The following is a 26,153-nucleotide window of genomic DNA, read 5'->3' as shown; positions in this document are numbered from 1 at the left end:
TCGTTTTATTTGGGATGTATTTCCTTTGCGAGTTCCTTTGCAAGAAATTGGTTCAATAGGTGAGCTGGGCTACAGCAATATGCGGAAAACACTAGGTGGCGCTAGAGGACTGTAATAATTGACCACAATTAGAGCCCTTAACAAATCACACCATTGTCAGAATCAAGAGGAGTGTGAAATTTTACATTAAAAATGATGCAAATAATCAGATTTCTTTCTCTTCTGACTATGGCTTCACTCACTATAAATTCAAGTGCAGTTTTATCACGAGTGAAATAGAGTTTATGCCGTGCTCACTGGGCATTAACTTTTCAAAACAAACTACACTGTAGAAACAATATTCCTTTGTTTGGATGCTCCCATTTTCGAATTTCATTGATCCTCAAAGTCATTGTCTTAGTTTGGTTAACAGTCATCAACTCATTGTAAACTATCCACATAAAAATATACTTGATAGTCAAGGTTTCCTTTCCTTATTTTGTGCAGTTTTTTTTTTTTTTTTTTTTTAATTTAAAGGATCACTGTAAATCTTGGCGCAGAGCAGAGCATATGATGAAAGGTTAAGGCTGTTCCTTCATCCTCCATTTGCTCACGTTGTAAAAAATAATGAAAAATGTCTGCTGCATAAGTCTATCTTCATGTTTCATCTTCAGTCCTCAACAGGAAAATCCATTTTATAACCATTTCATTGAGGATTATTTTTGTCCATTTTCATTGAAAGGTATACACTTTCTGGAAGTCAATTAAGAGGTGGGAAAAGAGAAAATAGTGCACAAGGTTAATCATCATTAAATTTTTGTTCATTCTTTGAAAATGATAAAAGAAAGCTTATACCTAGTTTTTCAATCAGCTTATTTGTCAAATTCTTCTGCAGTACTTGGAAAGATTCTGTCTCATTGATTAATTCTGAAACCTAAGATACAAGGTAGAAATAGTAAACTTGAGATTGAAAATATAAAAATACATAGTCTAAAGATAAAACATCTTTGTATCTTAGTCAATTAGAATATCAGTTTCACAAAATTAACACATATTAAATATAGTTCATCGTGTTTTGTTGTGGAAGCTAAAATCCAACATCTCTACATTGCAGATTCACCATTTACCATGACATAAAATGAGAAAAATAATTACTAGTAAGTTAAATTTAAGTTATAGTATTCCAAATTTATATTTCTTTATCAAAGATAATTTTTAAAATTAAAAATTAGCACAAGTTTTATATACAACTCCTTTGACGATCTCAATGTAACTTCAAGTTTTGGAACAAATAAAGATTTTAGGCTATAAGCTACAGACTGAAGGCACCTGGGCTGCTGAATGAACTCCTTGACTGCTATAATGGGTGGGTCCATCTCATTAGAGAATATATTTCTTTCATAGCATCATATGTTGCCATATAGCTTTCCTTTCTTAGTTTTTTTTTTTTTTTCTTAGAGCCCATGACCAAAAGTAATGCAAATAAGATCGCCAGACTTTTGTTGCTAACCTTGAAGGATTCAATTATGTTGGAACAGTTGTTAGTAATTATTCACTCAGATCTCTAATGGTGCCCCAATGACATAAGAGGGTTAAGGAAGCTTTCAAAATCCACAAGAGTTCCCCTACTGAGGAAGTAAACAGAACATCTTTTAAAATATATTTGAGGTGTACAGTTCGTATTAGGTTCAGAAAGCACTTGCTTAATAAACTATTCTTTGTTTTGTTTTAAGATCAGAATCTGAGAGGAAGGTCTTGTGGCAAAAAGCAGTCCACTCCAAAGAGGAAATTTATTCCCGGAGAACATTTTTATCCTGATTTTCAGAAACTCAAGATTTGTTATTCATTACTGTTTGAGTCAGTGGTAGTTTGACAAGCTTTCAAGATGTAAAGGATCAAAAGCAGAAAGTTGTTAAAGAACCGTTTTGTTGATATTTTGTTAAGTAAATGATCAAACCAATTGTGAAACTAGTGGTTCCTATGTTATTAAAGAGGAAAAAGTAGAATTAAAGAATTACCATTTCATTGAACAACAAATTCAGCAAAAGGTTTCAATTCTAAATGAAAAGGCTTAGAAAACAACTTTGAACTAGGGTTCAAGTGGTTTTATATTTTTATTCAGGAAGCAACTATGGTGGAAATAAGAAAGGAGTGAATTCTAGATCTAGAGATTTGGGTTCTAGGGTACTGGAATAACCTTGGGCAGGTCAACCTCTTTAAGACTACATAGTTTTAGAAAATATATACTACTCTTATCCCATGGCTCTTGAGGAGATTAAAGGAGATAATGTATGATGTGTGAAATAATTGTGCAGTATAAAGCCTTTTCATCCATCCATCCATCCATCCATTTATTTGCTCACGCTAACATATATTAGTCCTTCACTAAATGTCTTCATGTGTGCCTATATTTTGGTTCTCAATTGATTTTTCATTGATTCTGAAAGTGCTATCTGACAGATAGAATAACAGAAAACTAAAAATGCTAAGCTTGGTCTAAGATTTTTTTTAAGTGGAAAGTATATACAAGTATAATGTTTGCATCCAATAGATAGTACAAGACTGGTCCTGATACAGATCTTGAGGTACAGATGATAAGCCTAAGATCTGGAATAACTATATATCAAAGCAGCAAGCACCAAAAGATGAGATTAGGGGTCTTTCTTGGTTAGTTTGAGAGAAAAGAAAAGCCATTGGGTTGGAGCAGGAATTTCCACACAAGGACACTACCATAATTAAAATGGCATGTAAAAATAAGTGACTTCTTTTCAGGAAATGGTTAGTAAATTATCCAGACTAAAACAGAGGGCTATATAAAAAAATACTAAAAGATACATTTTGGGTAGAGCCATTGCATGAAGGTAACTAAAGGTCAAAATGAGGAGCAGGAATTTGACCCACAGTCTGCTTAAAATATTCCGACAGAAGGCTTGATGAGATAATACGCGTGACTGACCTATGAAATACACAGAAAAACAATGAGAGCTGATTCTAAGGTTTAAAGGCTGTATGCAAAGAAAGTTTGGGTGCCGCTAATGAAATTAGGGTAGCTGTGAATAGGACTTTGTTTGTGAGCTGGACAGGTGTTGGGAGTATTGGTGAGGTCACTCTTACATACTGAGTGTCGGGCAACAGTATACATTTGAATGACAATGCCCTCTGGTAGCTGAAGATGTTAAGCTGCCATTTAGGTCAAAGGGCAGGGCTTAAAAAATAGAATATTGACAGCCTGGGGAAAGTTGGTCGGAGGAACCAGCATAGGAGACAAGAAGAAACTTTTAGACAGGTTAGAAAGAAACCTGGAAAGGATAGTTTGGTGGAGAATTGATGATACGAAAATTGAGAAAGTCCACTGAATTCATTTAATGTAGGCTACAGGTTACTTTAGAGTCTTATCAATGAAAGGATGGAAATAGGATTCAGGGATGCTTTGTCAGGTCTCAGAGATCATGAAGCAGGAGCTACAGGTGCCTATGACATCAGGAATTTAACTGTGATTGGAAAAAGTGCTAGCGATTTTTCTTGACCAAGGGCCTTACAGTTCTCCTTTCTCCCAGAAAAGTCATTCAGAAGCTTAAAGCCATAAAGCCTAGAGTCCTGTTTTCCTGTGGGTCTGTTAATCCCGTTTACCAGATCCAAAGCTGGTGGTTGTTATGATAATGGTGTTCATATTCCTTTCCTGAACTCTCCATCCCCTTTCTTCTTTTACCTGGTGCTGAAGGTAGAGGGCATAGGCAGGATCTGAGAGTCCTGAAATGGGATTCACGATTTGGGGTGTACTTATGCAGAATGAAACTAGAATTTAGGAACACCTGGGGACTTTTTGGTACAACATCACACTTGGCCCTGGAAGTGAAGGGGGTTAATGAGTCAGTCATTGAGTAATTCATTCAGGCCAAATTTCTCGTCAGCCCCTGATTCTGAGAAGAGTGTTTGAGGGCATTTGGGCTGAGAGAACTTGTGTCTTTCATCCTGAGCCTTTCACTCTGGTCCTATTCCTTTTGCTCATTTCACCAGGCTGAGATTTACCTGACATTTTTTGCAATTATGGACTATTTGAGCACTTCATAGATGAAGTCTTGTTATTCCAGACTCTTTGATATGCTCTCTTGCAAGAAGGTACACTAGGCTGTTTTCTGGACACTGTGTTTTCCAAGTGTGCCTGAAAGTTCAGTTCAATCTAGTTCAAGGTAAGGCAAGGGATACAAAAGTGAATGACACAGTTTAGTAGAGAAGATAAATGTATAAACAGCATGATGTAAATGATTAAAATATGTTTTAATGCACAGATCTCTGAGAAAAGGGCAGAGGATAAAAGGTGACCCCTGAGCAGAGTTTGTAGGAAGATTAGAAGTTCACATAGAGGCTGAGTTGAGAGGATTCAAAGCAAAGGAAAGAAGGTGTGCAGGCCCCAGATTGAGACATACAGTTGTGTGTTGGAAGCTGTAAGGATCCTGCAACATGAGTGTGAAGTATGCAGTCAGGCAGGGGCCAGGAACAGCCCATGAAGATGGATGAGCAGACAGAGATGAACTGAAAATCAGTCTTCTGTGCTGAGCTGAGGAGTTTGACTTGGTTCTGTAAGCAGTGGGAAGTTGTGAAGATATTTAAACAAGTGTGTGATGTGAACACATTTTTGTTTTAGCTCTATCAAGTGGCACGGAGGAGGGCATCTGTATGGAGGTAGATGCTGAAAAGGGGAGACCAGTTAGAAGGCCATTGCCATAGACCAAGATGACTGATGATATGAGCCTGAGTCAGTAGCAGGAGCAGGAACAGAGATAGGAGGAGAGATATGAGTGTGAATTAGGTGAAAAACTGAGAGGTGCTATTACTTTTATTTTGAATGTGTAGGGAAAAAAAGAAGGCATAAAGAAATCTGATTCTTAGGTTTTCCAGTAAGGTGGTGATGTCACCATTTAGTCAGCTTTGGGTATGATAATGCTGTAAAACAAAGTAATCCCAAAATATTGATGGTTAAACAATAAACATTTATTTCTTACTCTTGGATTTGCAGGACTGTAAGTCAGCTTTGCTGGCTATCTTCCAGATCACAAGGCAGGTTCTGGTTGGCCTCATGCATTTTTTCATTTCAAGACCCATGCTGAAGGATGTGGCTCTTACCTGGTGTCTGCTGTTCTCCTGCAGGAGGCTAGAGGATCAGGTAGGAACATGCTATACCTCCTGAAGGCTCTGATTAGAATTAAAAGGTATCCAAAGGAAGCATTTCCTAGGAAGTAAGGAGAGAAAAAAGAAAGGGAAGAGAAGAAAGAAAATAGTTTTGCATATATGAGGAGGTATATTCCTCCATTTCACTGTGAGGTCACTTGGTAAAGGGCATGAGCTTAGTCGTATTATAAATTGAGAACTCCTGAATCTGTCACAGCAACTAACAGGATATGTGTGTAAAGTAATGATGTAATGTGTTCAGTTTAGGCATGCTAATTCTAAGTATCTGTAAGACATCCAAGTGGACATACAGACAATTGAAGAGCTGGGTCAAGAAAAATATCAGAGCTGGACTTATGAGCTGGTTGGTCATTGGGTGTTAAGTAATAAATAAAGCTATGGAAAAAGACAGGATTGTCTAATCAGAGTGAAAAGAGAAAAAGAGTTACTGTTGAAGCCCTGAGAAGCACCAATGTTTAGTATATGAAGATGAGCAGCATGTAGATAATATGAGAAGAAATGGTCAGGGGGTCAGTCGAAGCATTGGAGAGAGGATGGTGGTACTGACTAAACTAGAGAGGAGAGTTACAGGAGGAGGGAGTGGGGATGAATGGTCCAGTGACTCAGATTAGTTTTAAGTTTGCCTCCATGGAGAACCAGAGTGAAGAAGGAGATCTTCTGTAACCTGAGAGATTTCCTTTTAAAAGTAAATTGCAGATTGATGCTCACAGAATCACTAGGGAAACAGTGGATAATGTAAATAAAATCCAAGATATGGTCCCTGGCACTTAGTAAATGGAAGGCATTATTATCCTATTGAAAACTATGATGCTTAGAGAAATTACCACCAGTTTAATAGAAAATTTGATGTTCAACCCTTTTGCTTTGAATTTTATCAAAAGCATTTTATTATTAGAACCAAAAGAAGCAGAAAAATGTAATATTATGTGATTTTTTAAGGCATAACCCTTGAAGTTAATCATGGTGAAATTCCAGTGTAGTTATTTTCATTAATTTGATGTTAAAAAGGGAAATTGAGAGGGTTGTTGCATCCCTGTGATACCTCTTATTTAAAAGGTGTCTAATCCAGGACACTCTTACCATTGTGACCTTAGGGCTGAAAGAGCCATTTGCTCCCTGCCTGAATAAATCATCTTGTTTTAAGATTCTGTCTTCATATTGGCAAATCAGAATAAAAGCTGAAAAAAATGGATGTTTCAAAATACCCATGTACTTTAAATTATGGAGATGAGATATGCATTTGCAGACTTCCTTCCGATTTTCAGACAACCACAGAGCTTGCAGTATTTTCCTCATAATTTCTTCCATCTCTACGTGGTTCAGAGTCCCAGTGTTCTTCCTGGCTGAAAGCATATGCTGTATTTTGCTTTGTTAACAGAACATTGGTTATCAAGTTCTTTATCTTTAATTCTGCTTTAGGGAGCTGTCAATTAATAATTCCTGGAGGGACCACCATGAAGAGTTTCTGTAATTAGATTATAATGCAGAGGTTTGCTTAGTCACAGTATTTTAAAAATTTTTAATTATGATTTTTGGGCACTAACCTCAGTCTTCCCATCTTTTACTTTCAACTGCCTTTTAAATGCTGATTTTCTTCCATTTCTCTTATTGTGTTCATTCCCCTTTTTAAAGTCTGTGAGTATAATTAAAACTACTCTACCTTTGAGAACCTTCTGTCCTCATCTAGCAGAATAAATGAAATATGGATACAAAGACTGAGCATATAAATTACCTCTAAAAAAGAAAATGCCTTCTATGTAAAGCTTTTTGAGTCCCTTTAATATTTTTTTTTTAATTCCAAAGTTTGATGGCTATTTTTTCTCTCTAGTCCAGTGAGCTTGTTATTAAAGCATTCTTGTAAAGGTAATTTAGCACACCACATGCCTCATAGTTATTAACCAAGTTCTACTATATTCAATAATATCAAATCACTTTGCAAACGATACTTCCTTCCAGTAGCAAAATAGCTTGGGTGTGGAGGGGCTGGGGGGTTCTTAATTGTCCTGAGTGACATTCATGAATGCTGTGAAAGTAGCGGAAATAGCTTTGGGTCTTTTAAACAAATGTTCATAAGTATAATAAAGATGCCACTCTGAGTGTAGATTCTCATAAATCAGTGACATCAAAAATATGTGCGGAACAATTTGTATGGAAAAAATAATGTAATTAATACAACACAGCCAACCTTTGACCTAGAAGAAAGGATATAAGGATGGTGCAGAGAAGAAATGTTCCAAAAGGCCTTGACTCAAACCCACAAACACACTTAACTTACCTTAAAATATCTGAAATGCGCTGAACAGAATATATTCTTTTAAACTGTCAATATTTTTGAAAATCATAGTGCAGTATTCAGTTGTTATTTGTGAAGTGAGTTTTTTAAACCAGATTTGACTCCACATTTAATCATACAAAAGTAGAAAAAAGTTATTTTAGAACTGAAAGGCACTTTAGATATCATCTAACTCTACTTCCTCATTATATAGGGGAAGGTTCTGAGGCCAGGGGAACCTTCAGGTACTTTCCCAAGGTCATACAACATGTAAATACCAGGTTATACTGAGGTCAAGGCAGATGGATAGTGCATGCTTTATAAGTTTTTTGGCACTATGAGGGGAAAGATAGGTACAATAAACTTACTGTGTACAAAATGATATAATTTGGCCTGAAGCTTAAGCAAGGCCACAGCTAGGTGCTTCGTAACAACGTATTTACTTGGATTTTGGGTAAAAGATGATGATATTCATGCATTTTTAAGATAGGTTCATTTTAGGGCAGAGTTTCGTAGAACTCAAAGTTAATCTCTTTCTTTCTTTTCCCCAAGCCCAAGATAATTCAAATTTTCAACTCCTGTCCTCCCTCTCCCCCTCAGGAAAAAAGAATCATACAAATGAATTACAGGAAATCAACCAAACAACTAATTACAGTTAACAGGATTATCAGTTTATTTCAGATGAATTCTAATTTTAATTCATTCTAGTTCTAATTATCAGGAAAATTGTTTAGTATCAATGTTTCCTTTTGAAGTCAGCCAACTTTTATCCTTCTAAAAATATATTTCTTGGAGATAAATATATGCTATTCCTTTATAATATTCATTTCAGAATGGATCAGGTAGACTTGGGGGAAAGTTGAGGGCAGAGAACTGTGTTTTACTGTGGTTGTAATTCTTGCTAAGTTTATATGGGTATTAAGTTGCATCACACAAAATTTAGAGAATGATTTCTGAAAGGATTCTCAACATGACTAAAGTATGAAAAAAATGGCATGAAGACTACACTCTTTAAGGATAATCACACCTTTGTTCTATCCTGGTAAGGCTGGCTATGGATGAATTCTGAGTGCTTTTTAGAGTAGGGTACTACTTTAAACAGAGGAATATATAAGAATTATGCCTTTACTGTTTTTAGTTCTTTTTAAAGCAGATGATAGGACAGAAGGAGGGTGAACGAGCCATCCTTGTCTCCCTTACCACCATCCCCCACCAATATGATGTCACTAATATTGGAAAGGTTTAGCAGAAACAATGGTAAGTTTTTCAGTGTTACTTGGCTTAGTGTCCTTTTCTGACTGAGTACTACAGGAGATGAAAACTCCTACAAAGAGACAAAAAATGACAATCTACTGCTGTTTCATATCCCAGGCCAAATGTCTCATAGGATCCATCAGAGTTGAATGTCAGGACAGAAGGTCTCAGGTCATTACCATAAAAAGCTCTTTGGCACCCTGTGTCATAGAACAAAGTGTCAGACCAGTTCCCTTTACTAGGTACCTGTGGTGCTTTTCTTAAATAATCAGTCCCATTCAGACAGAGATTTTAAGGTCTGTGATCGTCTTTCTATTTCACAAGCAGTAATTTTTTTTTAAAGGCTAAATGGCACTAGAGGCAGAATGTTTTTGAAGTGAGGTTTAGAAAAAGAACTTAGTCTATCCCAAAGCTGGCCTGATTCTTTCTCATTTTTTCCAAAGGTCAGATGCAAGTTCAGCTCTGACAGCATTGAACTTGGGCATGTGGGTAGGGGCAAGCAATATTCACTCCAGCTCCACACTCCAGCAGGGGAGAGCCTGGCACCTAATGTACAAGTGGGGATCAATTTTAGGATGCTTCCCAAATCCCAGAGAGTGGAACCAGACAAAGTTTCCTTTGCCCTACTTGGACCTTCAGCCTCAGGTATGGGTGCTTATTTTTCTTCTTTTAACTTTTTATGAGCATGAAAAACCTGGTAAGTGAAGATAGCCAAGATAACATTGCAACTATGCTATATATAAATGTGTATTTTTTCTAAAGTGCATTTTCAGAGTCCCAATTAGAAAATGTGCTTCACAGCCTTACTCTGCATATGCCCCAATGAATTCTAAGAGGTCACAGAGGCTGAGTACAACTTATGAGATTAGAAGAGCTTGCTCTTTAAAGAGCTATTTTTAGCTTGGAAGGGAGAGTGTGGGCCTCAAAGTGCCTGGCAGATATGTCCTACAGTGGGATTCTAAATTGGAGGTCTGATTCCAGGCCAAGGTCTCAGTAGAGCTCCTCCTGCGTTTGCTCTAGTAAAGGATGGTTCTGTTGATTGTCACTTCTCTGTTGTTGGGTGAGGGGTTCCCCAGCGTTCCCCCAGGGGAACTCAACCTGTACTCTCCTGCGACCTCTTGTGTAGAGCTTACATTGGTACATTGTGTCTGGGCCCCAAATGACCTGAGCAGAAACGATAAAGCCTGAGGTGTCCAATAGCCACGCTCGAGGAAAGGACTCCCGAGACTCATTAAAAATCACGATTCTATTTTGATGGCCACTAACTCGGGGTCCTAAGATAAATTTCAACGCAACACTTACATAGAACTGCCATCCTGCAGAGTGCATCATTCGCAGGCTCTGGTGAAAGGCAGGCTTAGAGAGGTAGTCAGCCTCACTCAGACTTGTGGACTGAGTCTGGGAATCACTGAGGAGGTGCTGGCGGCCCCGCACGCATGAGAGGGCCTGGGCCCGGGGTCTCACCGGATATACGCGAAGCTGGCCTGAGGGTTGTGCGCTGGACAGGGTGAAAGGGAGAAGAAAAGGACAAGGTTTGACAGGGAATGGAGAGGGTGAGTGAGGAAGAGACACAGATATACAGAGACAGAGAGAGTCAGAAATCCTGAGAGAGACACAGAAGGAGGCAGAAAGATGCCGAGGCACAAGCAAGGAGTAAAATAAAGAGAAAGGAAATAGAAGAGAAAGGAGGTATCTCTATTTTAGTAAGAGACAGAGACAGCAAGGTGGAGATTGAAGAAGAGACAGTGAGAGTCAGAATGAAGAGGCGGAGACTGGGAGATACTGGTTGAGTAGGAGGTGTTAGGATGGAGGGAGGTAGCAAAAGCTCGAAGCATTCCCCATTGCGCCCCCACCTCCACTCCCAGGCGGCCCACCCCTCCTCTCGCTTGGCCCAGCCCGCGGCTAGGAGTCGAACGCGCAAGGTCGCCCAGTCCTCTCGGCTGTCGAGCGCTGAATGGCTGGCGGTCCGCAGCGCCCGGGTCTCCGTCCTCGGAGCCACAGGTCCGCGGCATCCACCGTAGGCGCCCAAGGCGGGCGGAGGAGCCCTGCACCTTCCTGCTCCCATCCCCGCCCTACGCACCGCCCCGCTATACTTCCCGCCACTCCTCTGGCGAGCGCAGTCTTCCTCACGCCCCCCGGGAAGGGGACACTGCGGCCACCAGAGACACCGCAGGAGCCACTTCACTCGGCGGGCCCAGCACACCGAGAGCCTAGGAGCGCGATCCATTTACATGGGGTATTAATTGGTCTATGAGGAATCGTTTACCCACGTGCCGAAGTAATTGCCCAAGTCGGGAAGGTAGGCGAGCCGAACTGTTGACCTACGGAGAGAGCATCACGGCAGCATCGGCGCCAAGAACCCCAGCGCACTCCAGAGCGTCCCCCAGTGGCCGGGCAGGACCAGGGACAGACCCTGCAACTACGCTCCGGAGTGGCTCCGGGCGCTTCTCAGTGTCGCTGGTAGAGGTGCAGCTGCTGAGAGCGCTAGGATCCTTCGGGTTTTGGCCACCCCACCCCTCCCTCAGAAACTCGGAGTGCTTGCGCCTGTTGTGTGGCTTTTTTTTCTTCCGAAAAGGCAGTGTTTTATCTCTCAAGTTTAAGTCCTGAGGACTTGCCCAGTCTCCTCCCCTTAAGTCATTTTTACCGTCCTTCGGCAGCCTCAGGAAGCAGGGAGCCTTGGACTGCATGTCCCAGAGCCAAAGCGTGTAGTCCCGGTCCGTCCGGCGCAGTAGCCCAGCGCATTCTCTTCTCTCCCTCCCTTTCTCTTCCCCTATTTACTCCTCTAGTGCCCCCTCCCTCTCTTGCCTCTTAAGTTTCCTGCACCGTGAATCCAACTGTGCTAAGCTTAGGCTCCCGCGGAACCAATCCTTAGCGCGACCCGGGCACTGGGACGCCGACTCTGCGAGTCTGGACGAGACAGAAAGACCGGTCCGCGCTCGAGCGTGGAGATGAAGCGCCAGGGAGGGCATGTCCGGGGCGCCGGAGACGCCAGGCCCCAGTAGCTTCTCCATGGAGTCTATCCAGAGCGGTCCCTGCTCGCCGGATTCGTCCCCAGTTCTGTGTGGTACGTACCTTTTTTCCTCCACAGTCCTGGGGTGGGGGATACCTTGGGGTGTGGTGGTGGGGCACCAGGAAAGGGCAGTGGGGAAAGCCACCGTTTAGGGGACGGTGCGCCTGGCCGGTGACCCTCACAGACCAGAGCAGGCTTCCACTTTAGAAGTTAGGGACTGGCTGTGCCCCTTGGCTCGAAAAAAAGTAGTATGTGTATTTGCGCTTGGACCTCTGTGAGTGCAGGAGGCTCGAATGGGTAAACTGAGCCCGGCTTTCCTGTATGCAAATTGCACTCCCTTCCCCCCCCCCCCCCCCCACCAAACGCGTGGAGATACCCGGCACCTAATCCTGGTCAGCTCTACCTACCTCTTCATCTTCCAGCGCCCCCCTCGCTCAATCCCTCTAGCTTGCTCTCCCTCTCTCTTTCTCTCTTCATCTCTCTCTGCTGGTGTGTACGTGTGAGAGCATTGCCAGGGCTGGCTAAGAACCAGCCGCCGCCTTCAGTCCCAGCCGCCCGGCCATCAAACACTAGAGCAGGTCTCGCTGCCGGAGACGTTTGGGCTCCGAACCAGCCTGCACGCGGCTCTGTGTGCCCTGCCACCTTCTGGCTCTACGGCCCAGGAACTCGCACCCAAGGAGCGCAGGGCACAAGGAGCACCTCATACTCTCACCCTTCTGCCCGTCTGCCTGCGGACCTCGCGCTGGGGGGTTTCAGGCGTTGGATTTACTCGCTTTTCAATTTTTCCTGCCCACTCCCTTCTTTGAGTTTTTTTTTTTTTGGTCCACCCCTCCCGTCACGACCCCCTTTTCCCGCTTGGTCGCCAAGCCTAACCTTGCCCGCGTGGTCATGGGATGTCTAATTTCATTTGTATCTAGGCTGCTGAGAGCGCTCCTTGCTCTGTAAAGTGGATGTCAGGTGGATCTATGTTTTTGAAGGAACAAAGACTCAGCGAAGGCACCGCCGAGGAAGTTTGAGACGCGGGAGGATGCAGGCTGCGTGCTGGTACGTGCTTCTCCTCCTGCAGCCCACCATCTACTTGGTAAGTCGCTGCCGATCCTGCGCCCCCGCAATCCCACCCTGGTGGCGAGGCCAGGCAACTGGGGGCGCGCGGGAGGAGGGTGAGGCCGCCAGTTCAGTGAGAGCAGCGTTCCTAGAAGCGACTGTGTTGGAACAACTTTGACAAGCTGGCCTCCCGATCCCTGTGAGATTTTCTGGGGTTCCCACCCCATTTCCTGCTCCAGTATCCCCTCTCCTGTGCGTGATTTTGAACAACGTCTAGGGCGACCTAGATATCCAGAAACCAAGGAGATAGTGGGATGGGGCGTTTTATGGGGAGAGATGGAAAAGAGAAGGGGTGGAGGACAGAGCTCGCATTAGTTTATCCAGAGTTAAACGAAAGGAAATGGAGGTGGAGAGTGGAAAGCAATGAATCTGCGCAGGTCAGTGACTTTGAAAGTGAATCCACCCACCTAGCCCCCAGCTTGGAGATGTGGCACAAAAAGAAGTGTAGGTTACTTTGTTCGACTTGTAGGGTTCAGACAGGACAAGTTTAACTGTCAGATAGGAGCACCATTAGCGTCCAGTAAGAGTTAGGTCAGAGATGCTCTGGGAAACATGCCGCACCCCACTTCCCAATTTCTCCTTTCTTTCAAACAACCGAACCTCAGTTCCAGTGCTGAGCCCCTTATAGCAGACTTTGTCACTGGGGAGAGAATTCTGAACAGAGGCGCCATCCAGGTCCTCCTGTAGCCGAGTTTTTGGGGGTCTGGACTTTGCACTCTGTTGGAACTGGGGTTTGGAGGATGTGTTGAGGGAAACACTTTATTGTGGCAGCAGTGGATTGGTAGCTGTGGGCACCACGCGGAGCCAAGACAGACAGTGCAGTTTCTCTGGTCTGGTTTCAGGGAGGGCCATGGACAATCTTATCCTGCTGGTGAAGTTGTGCTCAGTGCGCAGAACCCTATAGCCCACCTCTGGGTCTCAGGAGTACACTGAGGGTTCTGTGTGCTCTGACTAGGGGTGAGAAGCACTGAGGCGACCTGATGTGGTTGGGTAAACGGGAGTTGGGGGAGCAGTGCCTTCTCTTAATCCCAAGGGATTCAGAACCCACAATCCTGGGAGCAAAAGCATTGCCATTCCTGCAATTGAGAGCGTTTGCCAGCCGTTGCCCTGGTGCACGTGACTGCAGGGCTGCTAGTTGTATCAACTCTGTGTATGTTAATGAATGTGTATGTAAACATGTGTGAATATGTTTGTGAGGGTGTGAGTATGTAATGGATTTCAGTTTGAATCCAAGAACCCTCAGCGTTGCCTGTCTTTGCACCTTTATTGCCTTAGCATAGCAGCAGCGGACGCCAGAGGGCGCTGCGCATCAGTGTCCTCGCCTACAGGACACCTTGGGGTAAACAGGTGAAAGCCAGGGCAGCCAATCCAAAAGAACGGTCTTTCTGATTGTCACCGAAGTCTGCCTTCCCCGGCTAGAACGCAGACAGAATGCAAAAAGTGTCCTTCCCATTTCCCATCTGCAATCATTCTTGCCCCCACCTGTGTCCAGTAAACCCAATGACATTGAGAGCTTAGAGACAGAGGACAGAAAGTTTGGCCAGAGGAAATACAGAAATTGTTTATTGAAAGAAGGGGAGGGACCGCAGAGTGAAGGCTACGGAGGGGAAGTATTAACGATTGCCTTGACCAAGGAAACCCTCCTGCCCCTCTCCTCTGCATACCTTTACACAGCACCTGAACCTCAGGACTGTTCTTATGTCCTTGAAGTATGCTCACACACACGGCAAAAACTTGCGGCTGTGGCGCAGTTTATTGCCTGGAGCAAGTATTTCGATAGTCTAGAAAATAATCTATCAAAAGCAGAAGTGAAATCAATACGTTGTGTTAAATTTTAAATGTGTTTGTTGGCAGTTAAACCGTTTTCCACTCATTACAACAACGGTGCTGGATTTATTCTAATGCGCTGCGTTCTCAACAACAAGCGCATTAATTCTCCTTTAATTGTAAACTGGGAGCATTTGAAAACTATTCAGTGTGCAAATTATGCTGATTCAATTACCGTTTAGTTACAGACTTCATTACCTGAATGCCTTTTGGCAATACAGAGAAAGGAGACAATTTTTCCAGTTTCACTCAAAACAATACGAAATGTGAACAATAAAACAGAGAAGGCGATTTAGAAGTCCATTCTTTTCTCTCTGATCTAAAGTTGTTTTGTGTGTCGGGGATTGGAAGCCACATGCACCACCAAAACAAAAGGCTGATGGCTGTGACCCAAGGCAATATTTCCAGGGTTTGTAGTCCCATCATTATTTGTCCGCAGAATCCCGAGCTGTTTTCCTGAAGGAGGAAGAAGCTGACTTTTACCATGAAAATGAATTTAGAAGGGTGAATTGGGCAGTCAGGACAGGTTGGTTTTAGGCAAGTAAAGAAGAGGAAACCCTTGATTAAATCTCTAGGGCAGTGAAATAGACCAAGAAGTGGTCAAAGCTGCTTTCTCCATCTATTTTATTAAATACCAGATACAGTAACTGAATTTGTCATTCATTTGTAGCCGCACCCCAGAATATCCCAGACCTTTGCAAGAAACTACAGTAGATGCCTGCAGGTTGTCAGGAGCTGCTTTAAGTTACACTCCAAAAAGGCAGGGTGGCAGAACCATTATTTTATTTTATTTTTTCCCTTGAATTGACATAAGCTAGGAGGGAGTTTAATGAGTAATTTTTTGTCTTTATGGACTCACATCACAAGTTAAGTGACAGGGGCACTCTATTTTTACATTGCCTTCTAGCTGATATCATAGTGCACCTTTCTCTTTAAGCTCCTTGAATCCTGCTTATATTTCCCAAGGAGTAATCACATTATGTTCAAGGAGCAAGATTTGTTTAGGTATTTCCTATACAAAAATATTTAGGCTTCTGCTTATAGAGAAATCCCTTAAATACCAAATTTGGGATGATTTTTAAAAAATGAAAAACAATTTTCTATGCTCCATATTTAAGCTTCAGTTCCTTGCCTGTATTTATTTTAGGTGAATGTTCTCAAAGTATGTTTCTTGACTAAGGGTACTTCTAGGTTGAATACCTCTTCTAGGTTGAGGGTTTTGAGTCTTTTTGTGTTTATTGAGAAATAAGTCCATCCTATTTCAAACTAGAAGCTTATTTTAGTACTGCAATGGGAAGCTAATTAGAAATGTGTCTGCAAAGTTACCTTCTGAAGCATATTAGCCAGGATACTCAAAAATCACCACAGGGCTAACTCCAGCCGTAAATGCAGGGAAGTGGGAAATTATTTTTTTAAAAAAAGCAGGGAAATCTTCTGTTTGCTCAATGTTATTGAGTTGCAGATTTAAAAGTCTGAATTCAGCAGGAGAGGAACCTATGGTGTAACAATACTTGTTAAAAATTTTTTTTTCAAAGTCCTGCAATCTTTATTCTCTTGTCAGTACTAGACTGTTTCCAGGATATTTTCAGTATGATATAATGGGGTAACAGACTATAGAATTTTAGCAGAACTGAAGCACATGCTGGATAAACTAGGGAAATGTGGTTTCTCTCTCTGAAGAATGAGGGGTCCTAAACTGAGTTATTCTCAGTGGAACAAGCTGAAGGACAAGCATGGGCACACAGGGAGGACACCTACCAGCAGAAGCCAGAGGTGCCCTGCTTGGGGGCTCACCTGTGGCAATTTTCAGAGTCAAGAATGAAGTCTAATGAGCACTCCCAGGACACGTTAACAAAAAAGTTATTCAGAACTTGAGTCCAGAGATTTTAACAAGAGATTGAATGATGTTATTTTGGTCAAGTCATACATCCACAGTCTATTATAATGAGGAGAGGCCTCTTGCCCTCCAATTTAGTTCCCACTATTTCTGTTAGGAAATAAATTTGCTAATAATCTGGTTGCTTTTTTAATCAATCCTGGCAAAAATGGAAAGTTCTTTTTAAAACTTGGGCTTAAAATATTTTGAGTCATTTGTTCCCTCAAATTTAGGGTATCCTTAAAATATGAATTCAACAGTAATTGTCTAATAGAAATTAAAGAATGATTAATAAATCCATGAAATACTACCTCTACACTGTTAGAAGCCAGACTATTTGGATGCATTCCATTCATTATGCAGGTAACTTGTTAAGAAATGTAGGAGCTGAGGGAAGAGCAGCAGCAAAGAGACCACCAATATCTATTCTTTGCACTAGGTATATGTACTTCCCATCCTTTGAAAAGTAAGCCAGCTGCCCACTGAGCATTTAAATCAGTTTCAGCTTATTTCTGAAAAGAAAAGCACATTAACTACCTAACAGGGGCTATTCAGTGTTCTCTATTAATTACAGTTCTTGGAGGCAGTACTGTAAGTTATCCAATCCCACAGAATTTCCTCACTCTCCTGCCCTAGATCAGCCTTCCTGATATAGGATCAAACCTAGATTTTTGAAGGAGCCTATGCCCCAGCAGCACACCCTGAGAAGTCATCACTCTAATCCGTTGTATTCCAGGGCTCTGTAAGAGGTGAAGTTGCTACCATTCCAGGCATTTTCCTGAAATATTCAACTTTCCATTGACCAGGAAAGCAGCTTCCTGGGTGTGTGGAAAGCGCTTGGGTGGGTTGTTCTTCTGCCTCACTTTCAGGAGGATTATAGATTATAGTGGTCTGGGGCCTTCTAGTGATAGCTCCCAGGAAACTGCTTTCAGTATTAGGAGAGAACCAGAATTGCTCCAACTTTCTCAGCAATATTTTCCCAGAAAGCCATTAAGTTCGTGGCTCCTCTTTGTGTGAAGTTGATTTCCATTTGGCTTTGAATTGTTGACGGCTATTTCCTCCTTAATGAAAGTGTTGTCTGAGTGAAAAATATATCAGGTGGCAGGGAAATTGGTTGTTTTTTTTTTTTTAGATAGGTGCCCAATGTCCCACTTTTCTGTCTGCGGGAAGATTTTCTGCAGACTACAGAAATTGACAGTATTGTCCGGGTAATAACCAGTGGTGACGATATTTTCAAAAGGGCGTTTGAGTGATGAAAGCATTTGGATATTGCTTTTTCAAATAAGCAATTTTCTATCTTGGGCTTCTCTGATTTTTATCGGGGGTGTGGGAGAAGGGGCCACGCATTGGCAAAAGGACGTCTTCCTGTTTTCGTCCAGTTCTGAAATGCCACAGTACTTGTCAACCTTGCTTGGAATTTTTGGGTCTGAAGAGCCCTCACTGAGTTTGGCTGTCGCGATGGTGACATTAAGGATCAAAAGGGAATCCTGAGAATGAGGAATAACCCTCTTCTTGCACTCTTTCACCCATAAGGAAAGCTGATGGAAGCCCTGAAAGTTTGCCTGCTCTCAAGTGCCCAGTTAGGAAGTGTACATTCTTTCTGATTTCTTTTTTAATGCCTAGTTTTGATTCGACTCAGGAAAATTCCCTTAAAGCAACCACGTCCTTTAGGAGTTTAAGATTTCTTTCTGAGACCTTAACAGTCCTCGCTGTTTTAATTAATAAAGGCAGGCAGGCGAGTCTGCCACCCGGGCGCCGTCGGGTCAGCGGCTTCCAGGAGCAGCTGTATGGCAAGGCGTGTCTGCTCCCTCGCCTCCCCCTACATTCTCCTAGCCAGTCCTGTGGCGTGTTTGCAGGAAGTTGCGGTCTTGATTTATCCGCTACTCAAGTGCTGGACTAGCTGTTTTTCTCTATGTCAGCACTAACCCCTCCTGGAGCTTGGTAAACACAGCGCGCGCATTTTTCTGCCGGCGATTGGCATGTTGACGACTCCGCTTGAAGGAATGTGACAGTAAAGTGGGAACCAAAGCTTGGCAAGCACTTAATCAAGGATAAAAAGGTTCCGATGTAAGGATGTCACTCAATTTATTGTGAAAGTCGAATGAATTACGTTTAATGAAAGTGCTCCCCAGATGAATATTACCAGCAATTTCCTGAGTTGGCTCTGTCAGATCGAGATGAGGAAATGCCAGCCCAGATCAGGAAAGAGCGCCCATCTCAATTACTATGCAAGCTTTCCAAGAGTGGCTTTTTATTGAGATGATGTATATTGGTGGCTTCTTCAAGCCCTTCTGCGCGCCCAGGAGCGCTTTTGCGCATTTTCGAAGTTTGCAGTCTGCCCTCGCGTGTTTCTGGTTGTTATTTAAACTTCTAATGAGCTCACCGTGTTTCTGCTGCGGGCTGAAAACCTAATTACCTCCTCTGTAAACAGCTTTCCCAAGTATGTTTTGTTTACTACGGAGGTGGGGTCTGGCGGGGGTGGGGTGTGGCAAAGAGAATTCCCTTTCTCGGGTTCCCTTTGTTATACAAAGTTCCTCTGCATCTAGTCTGGGGCTCCGGATATTGGAAAGCAAGGTGGCGCCCAGAGCGGGGGCGTTGGGATAGTGCACGCGGTGGGGTCCCAGGAGCAGCAAGAGTGCAGCACGTGCCTCTCCGACCGCGGCTAGAAAAAAGCCTTCTCTCTCTCCCACATCCTTTAAATTAATGAGGGTATTTCATTTGTTCGAGCAGGAAATACGATAGGGAAGGGGTGGGATACACAGGCCGCAGCCGGAGCGCACCAGTTCATCTGCATGAGAATGGAAAACTGTGAGGCTTTTCTTGTACTGTTTCTTTCTCCCACAATAAGACAAATTGCTGCTTATAAAAACCGAGTGTTCCCTTAGAAACTGGCTCTTGGGGGCTCAGCTTGTCCCTGCTGAATCTGACTCTGGCCAGGTCTCGCTCATCACCCCCGGACCCTAATGGATTCTGACGGGAAGGATCCGAGGCAGCGGCGGCTAAAGACGCAAAGGGAGGCAGGGCACCCTCACCCCACCGGCGGGAGGGAGCGTCCTCCTGACACATTCTGCCTTACGTCTCAGACCCTCTCCTCGCCCATTAATTTTCAAGGCCATTTCAAGTCTTCTGCAGTTAGAGGCGAGAAACTTCCTTCAACGTGGGCTTCATACCCTCGGCTACGGAAACTCAGTCCTCTGACCGAAGCCGCGGAGTGTTCGGGGCCCGGGGAAGTTTCCCAGCCTGAGTTACCGTCGTCGCAGCTACGCGCTCTATTGTCTGCTTTTAGCCTCAGGTGACCTCCAGCAATCCCAACTGGTTTATGAAGACACAGGTGCAGCCCTCTAGCATCTGGACCCCAAGTCTTCACACCAGAGTGTGTCTCCTGGGGAACTTTTCGTCGACGCCGCCAAGCTTCGATGTTCCGGAGGCAGCAGTTAGGACTGCAGCGGTTCTCCGGAGAGAGGGCGGCGGCGTTGAGAGTGAATGAGGCAATGGCCGGCGGCTGGGTAAGCCCAGCCCATAGAGCGACTCTTCAGGACCACGGACAGCGCCACAGGCTCCGCCCAACCTGGTGCCGGCGTCTCGGCCTCGCTCCCTAGCGGCGGCGCTGGTTGGGTCGCTCTGGAAGTAAAGTGGGCGTTTTCCGCAGATACTTCGCTGCTGCCCGGACGCGATTGTAACGACCAGCCTCCCCCTTCCAGTCATTCCGGAAGCACTGAGCTCTGATCGCTAGGTCCCCAATGTTTTCTGAGGTGAGAGCCTATGTTTCGCACCCCTACCCCTCACCCCCTCTTTGGTTGCGGCGTCACATGATTGACACCGAGTTTGTCCGGAGGCGAGGTGAATCTTTTTTCTTCCGTTTCTCCTCCCCTGCCCCCATTCCCTCGCACAGTTCGTTAAATCTACCCCTCCTCCCGAACAGAAACGTGAATCTTGTGCTGTAGAGCTGTAAGTTTATTTAAAAATTTAAAAGCCTCGTTTGACAGACAAGGAAACTGAGGTAGGAGGAGGGGAATCAACTGTCACGAAAGAATAAAACCAAGTGGGAAAAAGTGATTCCTGCCCTATCTCCCACCAGGGAACACGGCACGAACCACCAGAAGGGTCACGCTCCTTTAAAAAGCAGTGCGGGTGGGGGTAGGTTGATGAATCCTAATTATTATGAATTTCTAAAGGAGCTGTAATTATTCACGGGGAGCAGGACAAACCACGGCCTGGGCAAGGGAATCAATATATTTGCTATCGAAAGTGCCTGGCTCGCCTTTAATGCAGACGAATGGGGATGCAGCCTCATTATTTTCCTTGGTTAGGCTCTCCGGCGTGGGGCCTAATGCAGCGTGGAATCTATCATCATTAGACCCTGGACGAGGTGGGGGAACGTACTCCTCATTTACGTAGCAAAACAAACACCCCCCCAACCCTCCCCCCTCAAACACTAGTACACAACCATCATCCCTCCTCCTCTTCCCCTCCCCTCGTCCCCTTTTTCGGCTACTGTTGTACACCCACGCGGGGCCTTCCGGAGCATTCTAGAGCGGACACTGCGGTCACTTAAAGTGCGCGGAGTTCCTCCTTGGCGGCGGTCACACGGTTGATTTGGTACGGAAATAAGCCGGAGAGTACCGAGCGTTGGCCCTAGGGATTCTCTGTGTCAAAGGCGAAGATTGGCTGGGAAGTTCTGTCCTTTTCTTTCGCCTTAGCGTCACAGTCAATCCTTCCTGCACACCGGATTCTGCAAATCCCCGCAGTATTAAAGGAGCAGAGATCTAGCAGGTAGTTCTCCATCAACCCGTGTGAGAAGCCAGCTTGGAGAAATGCAAGCCAGTGAGAAGAGAACAAACCTGGAGGTGAAGAGAGGTCAGAAATTGAATAGGAAAGGAAGGGAAGGTTTAGGCATAACGCCTCCAGGGTATTCTCAATGGCCCTTGTGAGAATGGCCTTCTTTCTGCTCTAGGTGAGATGCTGGCCTTTTGCCTGTAGGCCAGCCTGCTGCAGTTTTCCAGGACTGGAAATGGGCCCCACCTGCATCCACCGAAGTCGCTAAACTGTTTAAAGCTCTGCCTACTGGATTGTACGGTGTTTCCACGTTTTTCCTCCTTCTGCAGCTGGACTCCCTGGCATGGTCTTTCTCACTCTTAGAGTTGCCTGACACCCCTGGTGGGCAGCTAACTGCTGGGATGAAGTTTGTATTCTTGTACTGGTGTCTTCCCTGTTCCCTGAAATACCATAATTTGTGTGGTCAACTGAGGGTGTGTGTATATATTTTTAAGTACTTGATTTTCATCTGGCAGCTCATCCCTATTACAACAGATCAGTGCTCCAGAGAAAATATGGTGTGGCACTTAAAAAACCCTTCTCCTTAATTTCAGTAAAATTATCATAATTACAAAAACATTTATAATAACATTAATGAGAACAGAATTTAAAATTGTGGACTTCCAGTCACTAAAGTAATAATACCCTTCTCCCTGGGATTTTCTTTTCTTCAGAGCCTAACCTTTCATGGTATATTGTGATTACCTGAGTGTCTTTTGTTTCCTTGCGGGCAGAGACAGCCAGCCAACACAATACCAGGACTGTATGATCTACTGGCATCATTTCCTCCCACCATCTTCATTTTTAGAGGCTTTATAATTAAACTCCATGAGATATATGTAACATAAATCTGGTGGAGGACCTTTTTATTTATATTTATGCAGCAGTCTGAGAAAAGAAAATTAAGGAAGTGCTTATATTGAAGTAATAAGCCTGCTTTGATATTAACAGAAATGTCCTTTTGATTTACTTTTCTTAACTCTTAAAAGACTATCTCTATGAGACCAGACCCCACACTCATGCCTTTTTGAGGAGAGATCCCAATAAAGTAAAAAAGACATTTGTCACCTTGTACTAATTTAGTGGGGAAGAAAGGCCAGGCTAGCCACTCACTGGGAATATATACTAGGCTAAACATGACAAAGTTACAGTAGGATGCAGGAAGCTGAGCAGCTAGCTGGAAATAGCTGCAGAGCCCTACGTTTTTCTGCCTCTCCCTGCCCCTAACCTATCACAGTGCACATTTACACATGGTATAATAGGGCCTTCCAGAGCCAACACAAAGACATCTTGCAGCAAATCAACAGGAATTTTAATAAAACTGAAAACCATAGACTAAAAGGGAGGAGGCACAGATTTCCTTCTCTTAGATAGGTATATTGCCAGAAAAATTATGATAGAAAGATTTGGAGAAAATTTCCTGGCTTAGAAGAGCCTTTTTCATTTATAGATTAAACACACACACACATGCAGAGAAAGAGAAAGAGAGAGAACAAGACTGGATATACATCTGTATGTCTACTCTTTGAAGGATTTCATGGAAAATTATAATGGAGAATTCTTTTGTTTTCATAAATTGTTGGACTTGAAATTCCAGCTTGGGTTTATAGTACCATTTCCTTGATAAAAATCTGGTACTTGACACTGCACTGTTGTCCTGTTTATGCCAGTATTTTTAGCTATAGAATGAAAGCAGTTTTGGTAAAGTGGAACTACTTGCATGATAGCTGGGATTTTAGTGATGTGTATATATGTATATGCCAGCCTCTCTGAACTAACTTTAGAAAATGATTCTTCTAGTAACCTTGTAGCTGAATGTTATTAGAGGCCCACAGGTATATAAAACAGCTTATATAAAATTAATGGACTGCTTTACACTCACAATCTCTTACTTGTGAAGCCCTTGTAAAATATCACATCTATTTAAAAATAGGAAGAATATAAAGTCAGGTTTGGTGTGCAATCCATAGTTGTAAATGGTTCGGTGAAATATTTGATTGTTTTGAGTGAGTTTGACAATGTGATGGAAATTTATTGTTTGTGCCCTGATGTACTAATCATAAGGCTGCCTCTTTTATGTACTTGATCAGTTTTGAAACTGATCATAAGATTCCAAGGCAGCATCTAAGTACATAATAAAAATTTTAGGAAAGATGCATTTATTGATTTACTAGATTACAAAGAGATTCACGGGTCATGATGAAGTCACACATGAGAAAGAAGAAAAGACCCCTCCAACAATGCTTTATTTTGTTTAAAATGATCAACACTATATCTATTGGAGTTATGTACTCTGGATATTTTATACACATTTTTGAATAAGAAAATGGACAGAAGTTTTAATTTAGCATCAAACTTCATAAAAATAAGACTTCCTGAATATAGTGATATTATTAAAATAAACTTCTTGTTTTTCATAAATGTGGACAACATTTGGAAAAACAAGAGTTTCTCATTCTTTTTTTCCTTCAAACATATATTAAAGACAGCATTACTCTTTATTCTGTTACTTGATTTATGATCTCCAAGATAAGCCATAAGCCCCACTATGAATTTTTTTCCGTACTGTGCATTTTCATTTGGGGAATAAAGCATTTTTTCTCTCCTGCTTTTTTGGACTGAGAATTATACAGAGCCTAAAACCATAATGACATTTTCAAAACCTTCTTCCCCCTCTCCCCAACTTCACTAGAAGTTTACCTGGAATAATCATACTTTTTTTTTTCTCCTTGTAAAAATGACCACTAGACTATTGTGTTAACATGTCCTCTAAATAAGAAACAATGCCCTAACCTACCAGCCATCTACAGACATAGCTGATGCTGCTCAATACTCCATGGAAAACTCTTAGAAACATGGGTTGGATTGCATGAGATCCATTATATTTTTTGTTTGAAAAGATTTCAGTGAAAATGCCATAATTAATCCCAGGTTTGATTCTAAAACTGATTTGTAGGGCGATGAGTTGTGTTTTGTTGTTCGAGCGGCTGTGGTGTTGGTAATAGGACTGACTGACTACACAGTCTCTGAAACTGAAAATATGAAATACCTTTACTCACATTTTTTCCCCCAGTTATTTGTGAATAGTTTTTTTTTGTGCCAGGGCACCATCATTTATTGCTTCACAGAATTAAATGCAGAGAAAGATGCAAACCACTGCATGTGAAAAGAAGTTATTCATGCATAGTCAGTGTAGTATTTCTCTGGTCTTGATGTGAAACTTAATTGCTATTGATGTCGAAATTTTGCAGAACTTGGCAGAGTTTTTGCCACTTTCACAAGAAATATGTAATTGAGTGATGAGTGCCTCATGTTAGATATTCAACTTATTTCTTTTGGTTTAATAAGGCAGAGTTATGAGCAGCTGCACCAGAGGCAGCCACTATTGCTAACCATTATCAAACTAATGCAGATCTGGCATTAGCACATACAAGCTGAGCTACCACTTTTGGATCTACAGCTCTGCTCTCAGGCTGAATCTTTTCTGGAGTGTGGAAGCATGAAAAGAGAATGATTTGGCTCGAGATGTTTAATCCTGCCTTGCATTCTTCTTGACTGAAATCCTTCAAAATTAGAACAGCTCTAATTAATGTGTGGTCAGATGCATTTGCACATCTCTCAGACTGATGGATTTTCCTTCTGGTGTTCCTTGAACAAATGGTGAAAAAAATGAGAAGTTTTAACAGCAAATCCACATGTGGAAAGATGGCTGATTTCCTCCCAAAGACCACTATTTTTAGCTGGGTGGATAATATGATGGCACCTGTGCAACGTCAACACTGAATTTGTGGTAGGAATAGGATAGTTATGATGAGAAAGTTGGTGACTTCTTGGTCCAGTGAAGATGTGGCCACAGGAGAAAACAGGCCCCTTTCAGTCATCCCAGACCTTTCTCTTTTTCTCTCTTTCTCAGATCTTTCACTTCAACTCTTAAGGAAAATGGCATTAATAAAAGACTTATTAGGAGAAAAGAAGAGAAGAAAATGACAGAGTATTTTCTTAATTCTGTGACCTTGGGCAAACTTTTAAACATCCCAGATCTCAATTACCTAACCTGTAAAATGGGGCTAACAATACCTCCTACCCCACAGAGTTGTTATGGAGAATTAACTGAGTTAATGTGTTGCAAAGTGCTCAGAAAGGTGCCTGGCACATAGCAGTGTCACCACCAGCAGTAAAGAAAAAAAATGGAGGGAAAGGTTTCTGGACCAATTTCCCATGCTCCCAGCATAGCTGTTTCAGGGGTGAAACACAGCTCTACCCTGTGACCAATCCTATCTTTTGTTTCCCTCTTGCAGCTGGCTGATTGTTGTACAGTTTGCCCAGTGCTGCCCAGAAAACCGTATGTGTTTAATGTAACTAGTAAGCATTGTGATTAAAACAAAAGAAAATGACCATTTCTACAGCAGCTATCCAAATGTTTATAGAAATGAAGAGACAAGTCTGCAGGCCCTGTGAACAGACTGCCTAATTGAAATGAAATTTCTTGTGTGATGTTTTAATTTCAAGTGGCAAACATTATGGACATTTATTAAGATCTGATTTTAAATATTGATTAATGTGTGAACAGCATTTGCTTTTAATTACTCTTTTAACACTTGAAATTCTCTTAAAATTTGCACACAAGGTAATCAAAATGTACAGCTCACTGGTTTTCAAAGTCCAAAGACCTTTGGCCAGGGGATAAAGGCTGCTTTTCATTCTAGCTACATGCTTAGTTGTGGCAGCACATTAACTACCCAGAGTACTAGATGAAATTGTTTGGCAGGATGAAAGCCACAGCACTCTTCCCATATGCCACTCAGAATATCTCCTGTAGGTCATCA

At 42.7% G+C, this 26,153-nt stretch overlaps 1 protein-coding gene across 1 annotated transcript in view; it reads left to right on the top strand.

Annotated features, from left to right (window-relative positions):
- The first annotated feature begins 10,190 nt into the window (after positions 1-10,190).
- The window catches only part of NXPH1 (neurexophilin 1), a 273,859-nt gene continuing 257,896 nt past the window's right edge, over positions 10,191-26,153 (top strand). The window contains exons 1-2 of the mRNA XM_010972100.3: positions 10,191-11,759; positions 12,623-12,786. Of these exons, the coding sequence (XP_010970402.1) occupies positions 12,733-12,786 (54 nt within the window). The 5' untranslated portion in view covers positions 10,191-11,759; positions 12,623-12,732. The remainder of the gene's footprint in view (positions 11,760-12,622; positions 12,787-26,153) is intronic.

The sequence above is a fragment of the Camelus bactrianus genome, chromosome 7 (assembly GCF_048773025.1).
Source record: "Camelus bactrianus isolate YW-2024 breed Bactrian camel chromosome 7, ASM4877302v1, whole genome shotgun sequence".
NCBI classification, from domain to species: Eukaryota; Metazoa; Chordata; class Mammalia; order Artiodactyla; family Camelidae; genus Camelus; species Camelus bactrianus.
This window is presented reverse-complemented; position numbering and strand designations above follow the sequence as displayed.